Source organism: Hoplias malabaricus, chromosome 10 (assembly GCF_029633855.1).
Source record: "Hoplias malabaricus isolate fHopMal1 chromosome 10, fHopMal1.hap1, whole genome shotgun sequence".
NCBI lineage: Eukaryota > Metazoa > Chordata > Actinopteri > Characiformes > Erythrinidae > Hoplias > Hoplias malabaricus.
This window is the reverse complement of record NC_089809.1, coordinates 42,721,389-42,738,808: the sequence shown is the minus strand read 5'-3', so window position 1 is coordinate 42,738,808 and position 17,420 is coordinate 42,721,389. Positions and strand designations below refer to the sequence as shown.

Sequence of the window (17,420 nt, the reverse complement as noted above, 5' to 3'; positions counted from 1 at the left end):
TTACCCCAACCCTAGTCTCTAGGGAGAATCTGCTGCCAAGAACTACCTACTGCTGCAGGAAAAGAAGTGTTGACTGACACCCAAAAATAACCAATCACAAGTCTGATCTTTTGGCACGATGTGTACAAGGAGGCAGTTCACATCGGACCAATACCAGAGCCAGTACAAAACAATACAAAGAAGTGCATATACACGGGTGTACACAGAGCCAATCAGAATGCCGCTGGCAGAATCCTGACAGTGAGGCCAGGTTAGTGCACTGAATGTAGCAGACTCTTTGTCTACTTGCAGGTGGAGCATCTGTGGCTGAGACAACTCTAACCCTGACACCCGAAACACACTAACACGAACCCTAAACTTTAGCCTGATCAATACTCAAACGCTAAACCTAATCATTACCATAACCCTAAGCATTTGCTAACTTTAAAATTTCTTCACCTCAAAATTATTTGTTGAATTCATGAAGAATTTACATTTTGACTCATGAGATAGACATGTCTCCACAACATAAATGCTTTAACAGATTTGGGCCCGAATACTGAATTAAACCTTACACAGAGAGCGAAGGAGAACACAGACACAGCAACTTGTGCTACAGTAGCTCTACAGTAGTAAACAGCACTGGGCATTGGAGCCACATCCAAGACCTCTGGGAGGAGTTAGAGCAGTGTGTGAGATCCAGAACTAATCAACCACCATCAGTGGTTCATTAGATTTACACTAAAGTAAGTAGTGAAACGATTCTCTTTCATAGGTGAAAAGAGGCTTTTACTGCAGTAAAATGGGAGGATAAAATCTTGATTCCTGCCCTTGAATTCAGAAGAAACCCTGCTCAAGCAGGAGTCTTCAAACATTTGGTCATATAGCGTGTTACCACAAGACGGGTGGGTCAAGTACTGACCGATTCTGATCCTGTCCGATCCTGTACATGTACTGCCCCTGCAGTGATAACACCTGGCTGTTACGGTACAAGTGGCTCACACTCTTTTTCTATCTGTCTGTCCTTTCTCAGATTTACACAAGATACGGCAAGTGCTACACATTCAACTCAGGCTTGGATGGCAATCCCTTGCTGACGACGCTGAAAGGGGGCACAGGCAATGGGCTGGAGATAATGCTGGACATTCAGCAGGATGAGTACCTGCCAGTGTGGGGAGACACAGGTAAGATTTTAACCCACTATCTACCTACAAGACTGTTAGCCTTGTAGCATCTCACAATTTTTATTAATACCTAATGTGTTCATAACATCTAGATGTCTAATTTTGGAAATGACCTTTAGAAGAAGGACATCAGAGGCAGGCACAGTTTATACACACGGATATGGCACGTTTCCACTGTTCCCAATTCTACTCTACTTGCCTCTACTGATTTTCCTCTATGTAAATGTGGTACCTGGTACATGAAATCGACATTTCTTTAAGTCGTGGTTCAGAGCGAGTCGAGTAGGGACTAAACCATGGCGTGTAAACCTTGCAGAGCGCTGATTGTCCAGAGAGAGTCGTCACTCTACACCACGCAACGCAGACGACCAGCACCAACTCTCCATCTGTAAAATCTCCAGCTGCAGCAGAGATCACGTTTGTTTTTATCCGACTCACGACGGCAGCTCGTAAAATGACGCCGTGGTCTTTTGAAGAGGTTCAAACGCTCCTTGGATCGGTGGCCGACGAAAGAATCCAGCGAGAGCTGGACGCTGCAACAAGGAAGGAACAAACTCTACTGATCTGTCTGAACTGATGACGGAGCTGTGTTCAGTGCCAAACAACAACAACACGCCGATAAACCATGAGTAAACACCGCTTAACGTTACCACCACCGTTGTTGTGGTTTCCAAAGACCACTGTTCCCGTTAGAGACAGGGTTTTGAGATGACACCCGATACATGTGGGAGTGGAAAACCAAACAGAATAGAGTCCAGTAGAGCAGGTACCATGCAGTTGAAAAGCAGTTGTGATCTACTTCTGCCAGAGATGCAGTGAGGCTGGTCCACTGTTGGTTCTTCCGTCTGCATCTGAACCAAACAAGAGAAGTACAGGGTGAGTCAAAAGTCACAGGACATCCAGAAACAAAAGGGAAAATGACATATCTGAAGACCCCAGCATATAATGTGTGAGGGGCCTATGTTTTTGGCTGTGTCCGGAACATGGCTGCCATCTTGGATCAAGGACAAGATGTTCCAATGGGGAATGGGTCATGAAGCATATCAGAGAAGACCACAGTTGTCTCAGAAATTGATTGCCGCAATCAGATTTGCAACATCTCTTAAGGTTCAAAAGTTATCAGCACAGAAATATCAAAACTTTTGTGGTTCATTACAGGCTCGTTACAGACCAGACACTGGTCAAGCCTGTAATGAACAATAAAACAAAACTCCCACACAATCACATGAACGTGGCCAAGTCAGGGGAACAAATTGGATTTCGGAGGAAACTACCACTCGACTTGCAATTAAAAGCAGCACTCGGCGAGGTTCCTAAAGATTTAAAAGGTTGGGACACACACAAAATCACAAACTGTTGTGTAAGTGCATCCAGGACGTTCAGTAAATGTCACTGTGGGACGTCATGATTAGAAGTGAAAGATAAAGCTGTGTAGGGAACTTTCCAGACCTTAGAAAGGGTTTGTGACACGTCGCCATGGGCTCTTATGGGCTACCGAGGATCTATCTAAAGATGAAGGATTCTCCAAATGCTGTTTACAAGGCATTAACTGCCACTTCCACATGCTTCTGTAGCAGATGAATGACAGAGGACCTTCCAGAGCGACAGGAGCACCCTCCTCCCTCTGTGACATGGTCTTCTGTAATGTTTAACCCCTGCCATGCTGTCCCCACAGACGAAACCTCGTATGAAGCAGGCATCAAAGTTCAGATCCACAGCCAGGACGAGCCGCCCTTCATAGACCAGCTGGGATTTGGTGTGGCCCCTGGCTTTCAAACTTTTGTGTCTTGTCAGCAGCAACTGGTACCTAACACTAAGCCTTTTGAACAAAGCATCTCCCCTTTTATATTCTCTCTCTCTCTGTCTCTCTCTCTCTCTCTCTCTCTCCCTCTCTGTCTCTCCCTCTCTGTCTCTCTCTTTATCTCTCTCTTTCTCTCTCTCTCTCTCTCTCTCTCTCTCTCTCTGTGTTTCTCCCTCTCTCTCTCCCTCTCTGTCTCTCCCCCTCCCTTCCTGTCTCTCTCTCTCTCTCTCTCCCTCCCCCCTCTCTCTCTCTCTCCCTCTCTGTCTCTCTCTCTCTCTCTCCCTCTTTTTTTCTCTTTCTCTCTCTCTCCCTCTCTTTCTCTCTCTCTCTCCCTCTCTGTCTCTCTCTCTCTGTCTCTCCCTCTTTCTCTCTCTCTCTCTCTCTCTCTCTCTCTCTCTCTCTCTCCCTCCCTCCCTCCCTCCGTCTCTATCTCTCTCTCTCTCTTTCTCTCTCTCTCCCCCTCTCTCTCTCATTCTCTCACTCTCTCTCTCTCTCTCTCTTTCTCTTTCTCTCACTCTCTCTCCTTGCCTGTGTGCTCAACACACCCCCAATCTGCCATTCACATCTACACAGACCTGGAGAAAACCAAAGGCTGAGATGATGGTTTAAGGTGCCACATGAAATTAAGAGCCACATGAAATTAACCCTTTCTGACAGTCCAGTGGAGTTACCACTATATCAGTTATATAACCGTTAACATGCTATATCTCCAAGTGCAAAGTTTCGTCACCTTGTTTTGCTTAAATGGTACACTTTAGTTTTTGTCGGCAAAGTTTAACATATAAACAACAGTTGTTTCCCTAAAATGAACTTGTTTATACACTTATTGACCACATAGGACACATAGGACCACTGACGTGGTGGTGGTGGTGTGTTAGTGTGTGTTGTGCTGGTGCGAGTGGATCAGACACAGCAGTGCAGTGTGAGTGTGTGAAATGAAGCACTTTCAGAATATAGATGGGTAATTGAATGAATGAATAGATTAAGATACATTGTATTTCCAAACCGTGATTTCTGCTTCATTAAGGTTGTGGAGCAGCGGATTTAGAGTGGCACCTATGATTTAGACCAAGAGTGTCAAACCAAATGCACAAAGGGCCAGTGTGGGTGCAGGTTTTCCTTTCAACCAAACAGAAGCCCCACACTCCTGAAAGTCAGGATCTATTGATTAGATCCATTGAATGTAAACAGGTGGAATGAGGTGACACTTCTCTTTGGTTGGAAAGAAAACCTGTGCCCGCACGGCCCTCCGTGGATTTAGTTTGAAACCCCTGATTTAGACCTAATCATCTGATGTCAGTACCAGACCACGCCAATGTTCTTGTGGCTGAAGGGAATCAAATCCTAAGGAAATGTCTGGGTACGTTAGGCTCATTCAAAAACAGTAGCGGTTTATGGCAATGGTAAATGTCTCAGAATGATTCAGAAGTGTAGAGAATGTGCATCGGTTGAAGTAGACGTTAAACAACACTGATTTATAACTCACTCATCCAGCCGTGCTCTTTCAGATCCACTCAGTTCCAGCGCTGTGTGTTTAAAAAGATGATGGGCAGCTAGGGTTAGGTAATCACTGCCCAAGAGAGACACCAGTGACCCTGTCCACTTAAGGCAATAAAGACAAGACTGGGATTCATTATCGGAGCACATTAAGTCCTTCTTCCGATGAAGATGTTGTCACACACAGCTTCTTCATTTCTGTCACACTCATCAGCTGTGTCGCCTGCGTGATTATCACTACACCTTCATTTATTAAGCCCCATCAAACCATAACCACTCTTTCTTACACTACATCAGCAGAGGTGAGGGGAATTTCCGGCCCGAATTTCCCTCTGATGGCTAAAAAGAGGGCATCTGTCTACCTTTGTGGCCTTAGCAGCCACTGCAAATTTGGGAAGGATTAACATCACTGCACCGCAGCATTATGCATTTAAATTGTTAGTGAACACACACACAAACACACACCTCGTATGTGTATAAATTGTGAGGATGTAACATAGACTATCATTCATTTTGTGGTGACATTTCCCTAAGCATTATTAGATCAACACTACCCTTAACCCCAGACTAAATCTTGAACCTAAACCTAACCCTAAACCACAATCCCTAGTCCTCAACATACACCTAACCTTTAATCCATAATCTGACCCCTTAAACTTAACCCCAAATTCTAATCCAAATCCTAATCCCTAACTATAAAACCTAACCTTAACCCAACCTTAAAAAATATCTTCACCTTAAAATGTAATGATTTACATTGTGGACATCAGCGCATGGAACTTTAGTGACGTCAGGTGCTTTTGATGTTCGAGGATTAGTTCTGGATCCCAACACCACTCCAACTCGTCCGACCATTCCTCCAGAAGTGCATTAGTGAGGTCAGACGCTGATGTTGGACGAGGCCTGGCTCGCAGTCTCTGCTCTAATTCATTCCAAATATGTTCTATCAGGTGGAGGTCAGGACTCTGTGCAGACCTGTCATGTTCATCCACACCGAACTCGCTCATCCAAGTCTTTACGGACCTTGCTTTGTGCACTGGTGCACAGTCATGTTTGAACAGGAAGGGGCCGTCCCCAAACTGTTCCCACAAAGTTGGGAGCATGAAATTGTCCAAAATCTCTTGGGGTGCTGAAGCATTAAGAGTTCCTTTCACTGAAACTAAGGGGCCGAGCCCAACTCCGGATTAACAAGCCCACAGCATAGTCCCCCTCCTTCAAACTTTACTCTCAGCACAATGCAGTCTGGCCACCGCCAAACCCAGACTCATCCATCAGATCGCCAGTCAGAGAAGCGTGATTCATCCCTCCAGAACATATCTGCAATGCTCAAGAGTCAAGTGGCGGCATTCTTTACACCACTCCATCTGACATCTTGCATTGCGCTTGCTGGTGTAAGGCCTGAATGCAGTTGCTCGTCCGTGGAAACCCATTCCATGATGCTCTCAACGCACTGTTCTTGAGCAAATCTGAAGGTCACATGAAGTTCGGAGGTCTGTTGCGAGTGACTCTGCAGAAATTTGGTGTCCTCTGTGTACTTTGCACACTCTCCAATGACCCCGCTGTCATTTTACGTGGCCAATCACTTCATTGCTGAGTTGCTGTTGTTCCCTATGGCCAAATACCACTGATATTTGACTGTGAAGTATTTAGTAGTGAGGAAATTTCACAACTGGACGTATTGCACATGTAACATCCACTCACGGCCCCATGCTGGAATGCACTGAGCTCCTGCGAGTAACCCATTCATTCACAAATGTTTGTAGAAGCAGTTTGCATGTGTAGGTGCTTGGGTTTATACACCAGTGACCATGGAAGTGACTGGATCACCTGAATTCTATGATCTGGATGGGTGAGTGAATACTTTTGGCAATATAGAATTAGAATTAGAATTACTTAATTGGGCACTGTGCTTGCACACTCAGGGCATTTAACCCAATCTGTGCAGTGAAACACACATTTACACATACACTAGTGAACACTAGAGGTCAGTGAGCAGCCCTAGCCATGGCGCCCGGGAAGCAGTTGGGGGTTATGTGCCTTGCTCAAGGGCACTTCAGTCATGACCTACTGGCTCTGAGGATGAAACCAGCAACCTTCCGGTTACACACCCAGTTCCCTCACCCCCAGGCCACGGCTGCCCCCATCATAGTGTATGTGAGTAAGTGAGTGAGTGAGTGTGTGTGAGTGTGTACGTGATTGAGTTACAGGCCAGGCCATTTCTTTAAAGATAACCGTACATCATTATACCACAGCACTCTGCTATAGTCATCCAGACCAACACCACACAGTGGTAGGAGCAATTAATGTGGGCTTGTGTTTGCTCATTCTCCCAGACGAGAAATCCTACGAGGCTGGGATTAAAGTGCAGCTTCACTCACAGACCGAGCCACCTTTCCTCACTGAGCTGGGCTTTGGGGTTGCCCCTGGTTTCCAAACCTTTGTGTCCACCCAAGAGCAAAGGGTAGTGTATGGGACAGCATCTCCATCCAGTTCCTGCATGCGATGTTCAGACTCCACCCAGTCTTCTCAAAAGCATCACAGCACTTCACTCATCTGTTAGATGGAGTGGCCAACATCTGCTATAGAGGGTTTTGAGATATTTATATCTTTCACTATATCTACAAATGCTCTGTAAAAGCTTCAAGACCACTTTTGAGAGTGAAACTAAGCTACTTGGGGGACAACCCGTTACTATCACAGACATTTGGTTGCTCTGAGCGTCTACTAAGTAGTCCCCTTAGTAAAGCATTGCCACGCCCAAAGCCAGGCGTTATCTAGGAGGATAGAAAGAATGTTCTCTGGAGTGAAGGAGCTCCATCTTGTATCTTGGGATGAGCCTGAGATTTTAGTGACCTCCCTCATTCTCCTGAGGCTGAATGCATCTAAAACCTTCCCAAGACAGTGCTCTATATTTACACTTGATTTCAGAAGAAATGTTGCATGAGGTGTCTACAAATTTCAGCACGTAGAGAGCACTGCAGCAGCTTGCTTTTACACTGGGGAGAGAGGTGTTGCACTGATTAGAAAGCAACACCAGACAACAAGGTGACATGTAAGGATAAAACATGAAAGGCACCCTACAGGACAGGCAATTGACAGGTGTGGTGCAAGGCAGATGAAAGGACTACAGAGGTAAAGATCAAAGTCTAGACATGTAGAGAAGAGGATGCATCATAGTTGAATCTGCAGTGCAGCTGGATGATTAGAATGATGATTAGCACATAGGGGTTACATTGATACATGCAATCCCAGACAGCCTAAAGATGTTGGCCACAGTCAGTGCCTGCAAATTGCGTGTGAACCAAAAGTGGCCCTTGTGGAAAGTTCCATCATTTTATGTTGCCACACAGTTGACATTTGGACCTGATTAGGGCACAGGTAATGATCCAAAAGTTGTTCAATCAGAGCCATGATGTGATTTTTAGGTAGTCCCCATGTGGCCCTGAGTGCCCTGAGTACCTTCATTCCATGTGGCAAATGGGCCACGAACATAGGGGATGTGGGCCAGACCAGGGCCGGAATCATTGTGCTCTCTGGGATGCCATTTACCAGTGGTTTCTGTGCTGTGATGCATTTGAGAAAGCTGCTTTCTGGTTTGGAATCACATCCACGGCAGACGGTTTACTCGTTCTGCATGAAACTAACTCTGTCTCACTGTGGGATAAACAGCTGCTCTGGCACCAGCTCTCATTTCCTCTACTGTGTCCATTTTCTGATTATCAGCCTGCGGCTCTTTGTGGCAGCTGAAATGAAAACAGTCCCCTGTGCGCTCTGTTGCATGGCAGACGTGTTGTGGCATCAGCGCCTGTTCGACCGCTATCAGCTGAACGATCGACTTTGTCATCACTGTCGTTTACACCTGTGAATAACTCTGTTTTGTTCTGGTTTGGGGGACGGAAACGGCTGTATGTCTGTGCTGTTTTGTGTGAGAATAGTGTGTGTTTTTGTTAAATCATTCTACCTTTTGCACGTTAAAGAAGAAAAATATTCATAGCGTACATACCCAAAAGTTGCACCCCACTGTGGACACAGCTTGAATATTCTTCACAGAACAGCTCCAACGATCTGGAGTAACTACAAATGAGCTTGAGATCACCATGCTCAATGTCAATTAAAGGAGTAGAGACACCTTAGCATTAAGCAGGTAACTCTCTAGAGCAGGGGTGAAAAATAGGCGGCCTGCAGTCTCGGTTCAGACCCAGACTCTGTCTGATCCGGACCTGGACCTGTGGGTGATAAACTGTTCAGAGCTGTTTAATTGTGAACAGAGTGTGTGTTTGAAGTGGTGTGACTCTTCTAGTCGTTACGGTGCAGGTTTAGCGCTCCAGGAAACTCACAGACCAATCACATGTGTTTCTGCATATCACACGTGAGGCTCCTCAGCCAATCAGATCTGTGCATTATAATCAGCGCTGTGACTCCACTGAGTGACACACACAGGGCAGGGTCCAGATGCCGCTGTCCTGGGGCCAGTAAAAACAGCCCGAGGGACGAGATCAAAGCTCTTTTGGGACACTTTCAGTTAAAACCAGAAACTGTAATGAGAAGGGGACGATTACGGGTTGAAATTCACCTAACAATGAACATGGATTCTGTTTACGGATAAAGTCCCGCCCTCCAGCAATAAGAGCCAATCAGATCGCTGGTTATGGAAACGCAGTAAAGTCAACTGCAACTACAAAATTCATTAGGGATATTTTTTTTCTCATTTTTTTTTAATCATTGTTTTATTTGTAAATTTTACTTGAAACGAGAAAAGGCATTTTATTTACAGTATTTGTTATTTATAAAAATGTATAAATGTTGTTGAAATCTTGTTGAAATGTAACTTAAAGTGCAATTTGATTTGACATTCAGTTGTTAACGACATAAAATGATGCTGTAACTATGAGGCTACTTCAATGTACAGGATACAGCGCTGATCATATGCAGGTTATACATTATGCTCCGGACCTTGGCTTGGGAACATTTACTCTAACTTAATTATAATGAATTACCCCTGCTCTAGAGTAACTCTCATGCGATGGGCTGGAGTGGTGTTTGTGATCTAGAACTAATCGTCCACCATCAGCACCTGACCTCACTAATGTTTGGAAGACTGAACCCCATCCTAATACAAATGGTCCAAGATTTACACTAAGGCCTTCCAAAACAGTAGAAGCTGCTGTGTCCTTATTGTGAATCTATGTCATGGTCAGCCATGGCCACTCTTGTTCTCTCTTAACATCCGTGGTTGGGAGCCCACAACATCACAGTCAGATTTACACTTCTGTTTTCATTCTGGCCTCTAGCAGTCTCTATTCCATCTGCTTCAAAAGCATAGCCATTAGCTGGAAAAGGTAGACCTGAGTATGAAGAACTGGTCTAGCTAAGACACTGACAGAACCAGAGGTTGGTGCTGATAATGAAACACAGAAATATGGTGAGCACAGATGCAAATATATGTAAAGACCCCTTATGTAATTCATAGCTTACAGGAAAATTTGAAAGGTAAATAAGACAGTAGTGTAGCAGCAGTATGTGAGCCTCAGTTCACCATGCTCAATGCCAAGTGTTGACAAGAGGGGTATGATGCCCCAGCACTGGGCTGTCGAGCTGTGGAACTGCCTTCAAATCCTCAAAAGACTTTCCCACTTCTACAGTAGTGGTGTTCTAACGCAGAAGGTTAGAATCTATTGCAGATAGATATAAACGTCTCAAACAACCAATAAACTCTGTTCTTGGCGGACAAGGAGGTGTCCACAAACGTTTGGCAGTATAGTGTATATTCCCTTTACCATGTGCAAGAATAGAGATCATAAAAATGATGTGCGAGAAGATGGGTCATCTGTCGGCTTTAAGGACGGCAAGGGACAGCCAAGGTGTGGTGAGTTGAAAAGGTACATGCCTTACACTGCAAGTACATGCGAGGTTTTAACAATCAGGTTTGGAAGGGTCTATATTTTTGGGGGATTTGTGGGCATCAAGTATATTAGCCTGGCACAGGTGGGTGCAAGTAAAGGACAGCAAGGTCTACCAAGGTGATGGCACACACATTAGAAGGCAACGCAACTGGACAGCCTCCCTAGACAGGAGGCAAAATCTTCAAGGTGCTTTAGGGGAGACACTTACCTGACAGTCAGGAGTTGTCCAACCGAGCTGCTTGAGTGTTCTGACAAGTTGTGCTACCTATTGATATGTCATAATTTGCAGCTCTGCGAATGCTCATACCCAATATATTTCATGTTTTTATGTGTTTTACATCATAAATCTTTCTTTGGTGCATTACACAATCTTAGTTTACTGTTATTATTTGCTTGAATGTTTCAAAACCCATACACAGTGAAATAAATGTAAGAAACTACATTTTTTTCACATTTTTTATGACTGTAATTATCTTATTGTTTCCTTAACACAGGGATTTTGGCTCTTACTTATACTTCTGTAGGTAACCTTTTCCGATACGCTGCTTTTAGCTTACCAGAGTATTTGATTTAAACAGCATTAGGTATAAAATTATGCTATGGAAGCACATTTCAATAAGGTAGCACAACTCGATAGAGCAGTGATATTGGCCTTCAGTTATTAAATATCAAAGATCTCAGTTTGAAAGTCCGCTGTCTCTGGTTTTCTCCAGGTTACGTCTAACACCAGCATGCTTTGTGTGTCCGCCACATTTCTTTCTCATGAAAACCCCTGCTTTCCCACAGCTACACCTGGCTCTGCCGATGTCAATATCATCCTTCGGTTGATGTGCTGTGAGGCGCCTCCTCTCAGTGTAGCATCCCTTCTTTTGCTTGGCTGCTCATGAGTCTGATTTGTGATCAGACAGCGCTCTTGTGCCGTTAATGATAAAACGATGTGGTTTTTCTCAGCTTCAGTATCTTCCACCACCCTGGGGCGACTGCAAGTCCTCTACCTTCGACTCGGAGTTCTTCTCCATCTACAGCTTAACGGCCTGCCGCATCGACTGTGAGACGCGCTACCTGCTGGATAACTGCAACTGCAGAATGGTGCACATGCCAGGTACAGACACACAAAACAAGGCTCGAGAACAGAAGCATACCCTCATGCATTAGTCCTTACCTAAGACCACCTTAAACCAACTCTAGATGAGGTTTGGTATTTTTGCTCCTGGGCTCCCTCTGTAGTTTCAGAGTGTGTCTCACTTCTGAAATCAAAGGGGGAGGGAGGGGGTGTGCTTTTCTAACCTCCTCCAACAGTTACATAGTGCCGTTTCTGCGGTGCTGAGCCCAGAGCATGAACAACAGAGCCTCTGTTTTTCATACTTGTTTTGACCATTGCTTTAAAGATGTAAATATTTTACAGACTTTGTTTATATTCAGTGAAACAGAACAGATTTGTCACTACGTGGGATATGTAATCATTTCAAGGCTGTTTTTCAACACTCTGTACAGGTACCTCCACCGTGTGCACACCGGAGCAGTATAAAGACTGTGCAGACCCTGCCTTGGGTAAGAGAGCGTGGGAAGAAATGAATGTAGATTCTCATCCATCACCAGACCTTGCATAATCACCTGCTGAGCCTTAATGAGTCTTGCGTAAAGCTGAAGGTGCCCTAAAGAGATTTCATCATTAAAACCTGATAAAATATTAAGACAAATAGTAATTACAGCTAGAGAACTTATTATGATCAAAGATGTCTGGTGGGCTTTTTAGAAAACGGCTTATTTTAATACTTATGTAGACCGTCTGGAAATATTAATAACTCCCGTAAAGCTAACCCTGGAATAACCCACTAATACCAGCCCACAGCACTGCTCTATCATCCAGCCATAACATTAAAATGACCTCCTTGTTTCGACTTTTGTTTCGGCACTTTGTAGTTTTACAGTTACAGATCATATTCCATACTTTGTTACCCCACTTTTCCCCCCGTTCCTCAGCGCTCAGGACCCCCACAGAGCAGGTGTGACGTGGTGGTGGATCATTCTCAGCGCTGCAGTGACACTGACGTGGTGGTGGTGTGTTAGTGTGTGTTGTGCTGGTGTAGAGTGGATCAGACACAGCAGTGCTGCTGGAGTTTTTAAACCCTGTGTCCACTCTCTGTCCACTCTGTGAGACACTCCTCCCTCGTTGGTCCACCTTGTAGATGTAGAGTCAGAGACAGTAGCTCATCTGTCGCTGCACAGTGTGTGTCGCTCGTCCTCTAGTCCTTCATCAGTGACACAGGACGCTGTCGGCTGGATGTTTTTGGTCGGCGGACTGTTCTCGGTCCAGACACTGAGGGGTTTAAAAACTCCAGCAGCACTGCTGTGTCTGATCCACTCTACACCAGCACAACACACACTAACACACCACCACCACGTCAGTGTCACTGCAGCACTGAGAGCATCCTGAGCATCGAAGAACATGGGGAAAGGGGGCTAACAAAGTGGAAAAACAAGGAGGATGTTTTAATGTTGTGGCTGATTGACTGATCACACTTAATGAATTTATTCACAGTTCTTTTTTCCCCAATGTGCAGATTTCCTCGTGGAGAAAGACAATGACTACTGTGTGTGTCAGACGCCTTGCAACATGACCCGATACGGCAAGGAGCTCTCCATGGTGAAAATACCCAGCAAAGCTTCAGCCAAGTACCTGGCCAAGAAGTTCAACAAGACAGAGCAGTACATCGGGTAGGAAATATGGCCATCTGTGGAAAGGAAAATGCCTTTGCGATTATAACGCCAGTGAGGCAGGGCCAACGTACTCTTCTTATGTTTTGAGCTGAAACCACCAAACATTCATCCATTTTTAGAGAACAGGGCTGAATTGGTGTCTCTGTATGGGCCCAGGTAGTTTTACTGTGGGTTTACTATCAGTTCTGGTCCACCCTCACATCCTCCCCCCACCACATCCACCCCCGTTCCCTCATTGAATTTGCAGAGCCTCAGGGTTAGATATTAGGAACTTATATAATTATGCAAATAACATACATGGTATGAAACGTTATTGAATGTTCTCAACCCTAACTCTAATCCACACTGAAGGGTTCATCCACATTTGCACTGCTGTGTTCTTTATGATTGAGGAGTTCAGGGTGGTTTATGAATGCATATAAAGAAGGACCACCTCCCCCTGTTGGATAGATGAATACGAGAGTATTGTGAAAACGGGGTTGAGGTGGGAGCAAGTTTGTCCGACGTGGAAATAACATGAGTTTTCTGGGTAGATATAAGGCTGAGAGGAGGAGTTTGGGCTTGAAAATCATCCCAAAAATATTTTATTACATAATCTCAAATATAGTATCATATAGCTGCTTGGAACTATGCTAATCAGTGGCCTAGCAACACCTTAGCAACCACCTGGGATACCTTATCAACACCTTAGCCACCAGTTTGGATAGAAACAGCTGTGTCAGGCCAATTGTAAAGTTTGTTCACAAATGTCCTACCTCCACTGTGTTAAAATATAGAGTATTTAAGTGTCACTGGGGGATCGTGGGAGGGGGGGGGGGGTAACACTGGTCTAATTGCACTGGTTGAGCCCCCGGACTCAGAGGAACTCAGAGGACAGCCCTCTTTCTGCACACCCCAAGACGCCCAATCTCAAGAGACCTTGTCAGACAAGAGAACTGTGGGAGGTGGGACACTAAACAAATTTACTTGACATCGGGAACTATTTCTTTACCAAGTGAGCAACCACTGAGGCATTCCCTTGCTTAAGGGCAAGACTGCCCTATTCCTCCAGGTTGGAGTTTCAGGAGTTCCTTTGAGAGGCTGCATCTGTGGTACCCCCCTGTGACACCAATGCTCTTCATTTCCATTGAACTGCTAGTTAGTGAATTTATGACAACAGCTGCACTGAACCCATCTGTTTTAGACCAAAATGAACATACCAAGCATGTTTGTTTATTAATTTACAGAGACAACATACTAGTCTTGGATATTTTTTTCGAGGCTCTGAACTACGAGAAGATTGAGCAGAAGAAAGCGTACGAAGTGGCGGGACTACTGGGTGAGATGGATCGTGGATGTGCCGTCATTTGGAGGTCACTGTGAGAGGAATCACTTGTGTAAATAATATTTTCCTTCTTCCAGGTGACATTGGTGGACAGATGGGTCTCTTTATAGGAGCCAGTGTTCTGACGATACTGGAAATATTCGACTACCTGTATGAGGTACGCTACATCTCTGAGACTGATTACAGAAGTCATGCAATTCACGGTATTACCAGACATTTGAGGACACCTGCTTGTTAGAAATGGTATAATCCTAAATGTGGGTGTTATGTGAAACATTCAGCAAAGTTTAAATTAAAAACACAAATCAGAAATATGATAAATCTCTCCTCAAAAAATGACCAAAACAGGCTGCTCGGAGCTCTCTGAGAACGGTGAGGGCGTGGCCCAATACTAATGACCGTGTGACTGACAGCTCTCTATCACTGGAGAACAGAATGCTGTTTATGTTACCATGGCAACACACAGCCAGTCAGACAGGGCAGTTTTTCAGGGGTTTTTCTCTCTGAACTGCGTTGTCATTTTACACAAGATGCACATTAAACCGGCACAGGAGGGTAGAACTGGCCTTATACAGCCGTTCATGTAGGAACCTACTGACGAGGAGTTCAAAGGTTCCTTCAGTAGTTCTAGGAGCTAATAACTCAGGCTCATGGTTGGTGATGGACTGGTAGGTTTCTTGCGTCTCCAGCAGAATTAAAAACAACACACTTAAATACACACCTAGCTCGCTGTCAGCTGATCTTACTGCTTTGACAGTCAGTGTTCCAGTCTTGATGTCTTCCTGGGAGGACTGCTGTGAGTCTATGTGCTTTAATAAACTCAGTGGACATTCAGCTAATTCTAAGCTGTTAGGAAGAACATCTTGGTGAACAGCTGGATAAATAGTTCGCTCACGAAGATGGCTCCCAAGCTTTAGTTCACCAGTCTCTTCGCCTCAGAGAGGAGGCGTGGCTATGGTAGCCTTGTGATTGGTCAGGGTAATAGTGACATAAGCATTACCCACTTTTAGCACTACCCATTCTACACAGAGGGGAGGGCAGCACTGGTCATTTTTGAGGAGAGGATTATCATATTTGTGTCTCGTGTTTTTTATTTTGCTGAACGTTTCACATAACACCCAAGTTTAGAATTATACAATAAAATAAAATAAAATTTCAGAATGAGTTCCCCAGGGCTTTAATAGGTAGCTTGTGGTCATTTGATTCGTTCTGGATCAAAAACTTCATCTCAATTCCTCTAAAAATTATTGGAAGGAGCACATTCATTCAAGAGAATGCGGTTCCTCAGGTCCATAGCCCACTGCTGGTGGGTATATACTTCTCGAGCCTTTGATTAATAAGAGCATGGCAACCTTAAGCTAATGTGCAGCTGCTCCAGAGCATTCTATGCTTTTCTATCGGGATTATACATGCTATGGGTCCACAGTGCACTCTTAAAAATAAAGATGCGACAAAGGTTCTTAGAGCGATGCCATAGAACAACCACTTTTGGTTCCATAAGGAACCATTTTTTCTGGTAAAGAAACTTTACATCAAGTAAAAGTGTTTAAACCTTTAAAAAGTTTCTTCACACTCACACATCTCTTTAACAAACATGGTTCTGTATGGAACCAAAGTGGTTCTTCTACGGCATCCCTTTGTAGGAGTGCGAGTGAACCTTACAGTAGCGGAGCTCACAAGTTACAAGATGTGATGTGATTATTTGGACATTGCAGAGGATCCAAAACTAATTATGAAAAAAACAGTACCCGACCCGCAGAATGCCATCAGATTCTTACAGAAATGTTCAAAACGTCTAGTGCTTAGCCTTCCCAAAAACGCACACACTTAAAAATGAAGGTTTTACAAGGATTCTTTAATAAAGAAAGTGGTTCTATATAGAACCCTGAACATCTGAAGAATGTTTTGCATAATTAAACATGTTTGAATCATGAAGTGGTTCTTCAGATTGATGGCAAATGTGCAGTAGATGGTTCTGTACAGCACTTTTAGAAAAGGGTTCTATACGGCAACAAACAGGGTTCTTTTGTTAAACAACTAACTTGACATCATAACAATAGAGGAACCATTTTTGGTGATGTATAGAACCGTTTATAGCACGTTCTGCATCAAGAACCTGAAGAACCTCTTAAAGGCTAAGCACCACTTAATGGACCTCCATGAATATTCCACATTATTGTAGTCACTGACAGATATAAGTATGAATTAAAATGAAAATAGCAGCTTAATTTGCTTTAAAACTGACAATTGTATTAAATTGACGGAAAAACCCGAGCTCTCTACAGAAATTCTCGAATGCGACCGTGACGTCACTGGTGGACAACAGCTGAACAACGCCGCGGTAAAACACGGTTATGACTGACTGTTATGACAGTATCTAGCTAAATAACCAACATTATTCATGACAATAGCCTAGCAATAAGCTAAACTCAAATGTAGAGGTACCGTTATTCTTGTAAATGTGATCGAAGTCGAACTCGAATTCATCCGACACCATAAACCTCCGTAATGCAGCTACGTAGCCGAGTATAATCTGAGCACCGAGTTTAGCGAGTCAAGCTAACGTTAACTAACACCAACTAAAACAGGCGAAGTGAGTGTCCTTACCCTGTTTACCTCCATGTTACAGAGGCTCTTGAACACCTTTCGTTGGTGTCCTTACATGCCCATATTGTTGGAAAAGCGCCAGTGAAATGAGCTACAGATAACGGAGTGAGCGGAGGGTCCTTTCCAAAGTGCCCGTTTAAAGTGGACAGATTTAGTCCATTTTCTGGATATTTTGGGATCTTTGGGCCATTTGTTCACAGATGTCCCACTGTACATTGAATGATTGCAGCCAAAAACAACACACCTTTTCCTCATTTTGCATTAAATTAAGTGCAGCTTCTAGAGTGTTGTCCACCATCTACGTCACAGGCAAGACGCCTATTAGAGTTTCCCAACACCGTTGGGGGGGACAACGGTCTTTTAAACGTTATTCCTTCAATTAGTAAGAAATAACATGTTTTCTG

The 17,420-nt window shown here is 44.2% G+C and overlaps 1 protein-coding gene across 3 annotated transcripts in view; it reads left to right on the top strand.

Annotated features, from left to right (window-relative positions):
- The window catches only part of asic1c (acid-sensing (proton-gated) ion channel 1c), a 135,156-nt gene that overhangs the window by 102,409 nt on the left and 15,327 nt on the right, over positions 1-17,420 (top strand). For all 3 annotated transcript variants that reach the window (XM_066682603.1, XM_066682602.1, XM_066682604.1), the window contains exons 2-8: positions 1,013-1,163; positions 2,839-2,966; positions 11,316-11,466; positions 11,859-11,915; positions 12,929-13,082; positions 14,312-14,403; positions 14,487-14,566. In XM_066682603.1, coding sequence (XP_066538700.1) covers positions 1,013-1,163; positions 2,839-2,966; positions 11,316-11,466; positions 11,859-11,915; positions 12,929-13,082; positions 14,312-14,403; positions 14,487-14,566 — 813 coding nt within the window. The remainder of the gene's footprint in view (positions 1-1,012; positions 1,164-2,838; positions 2,967-11,315; positions 11,467-11,858; positions 11,916-12,928; positions 13,083-14,311; positions 14,404-14,486; positions 14,567-17,420) is intronic.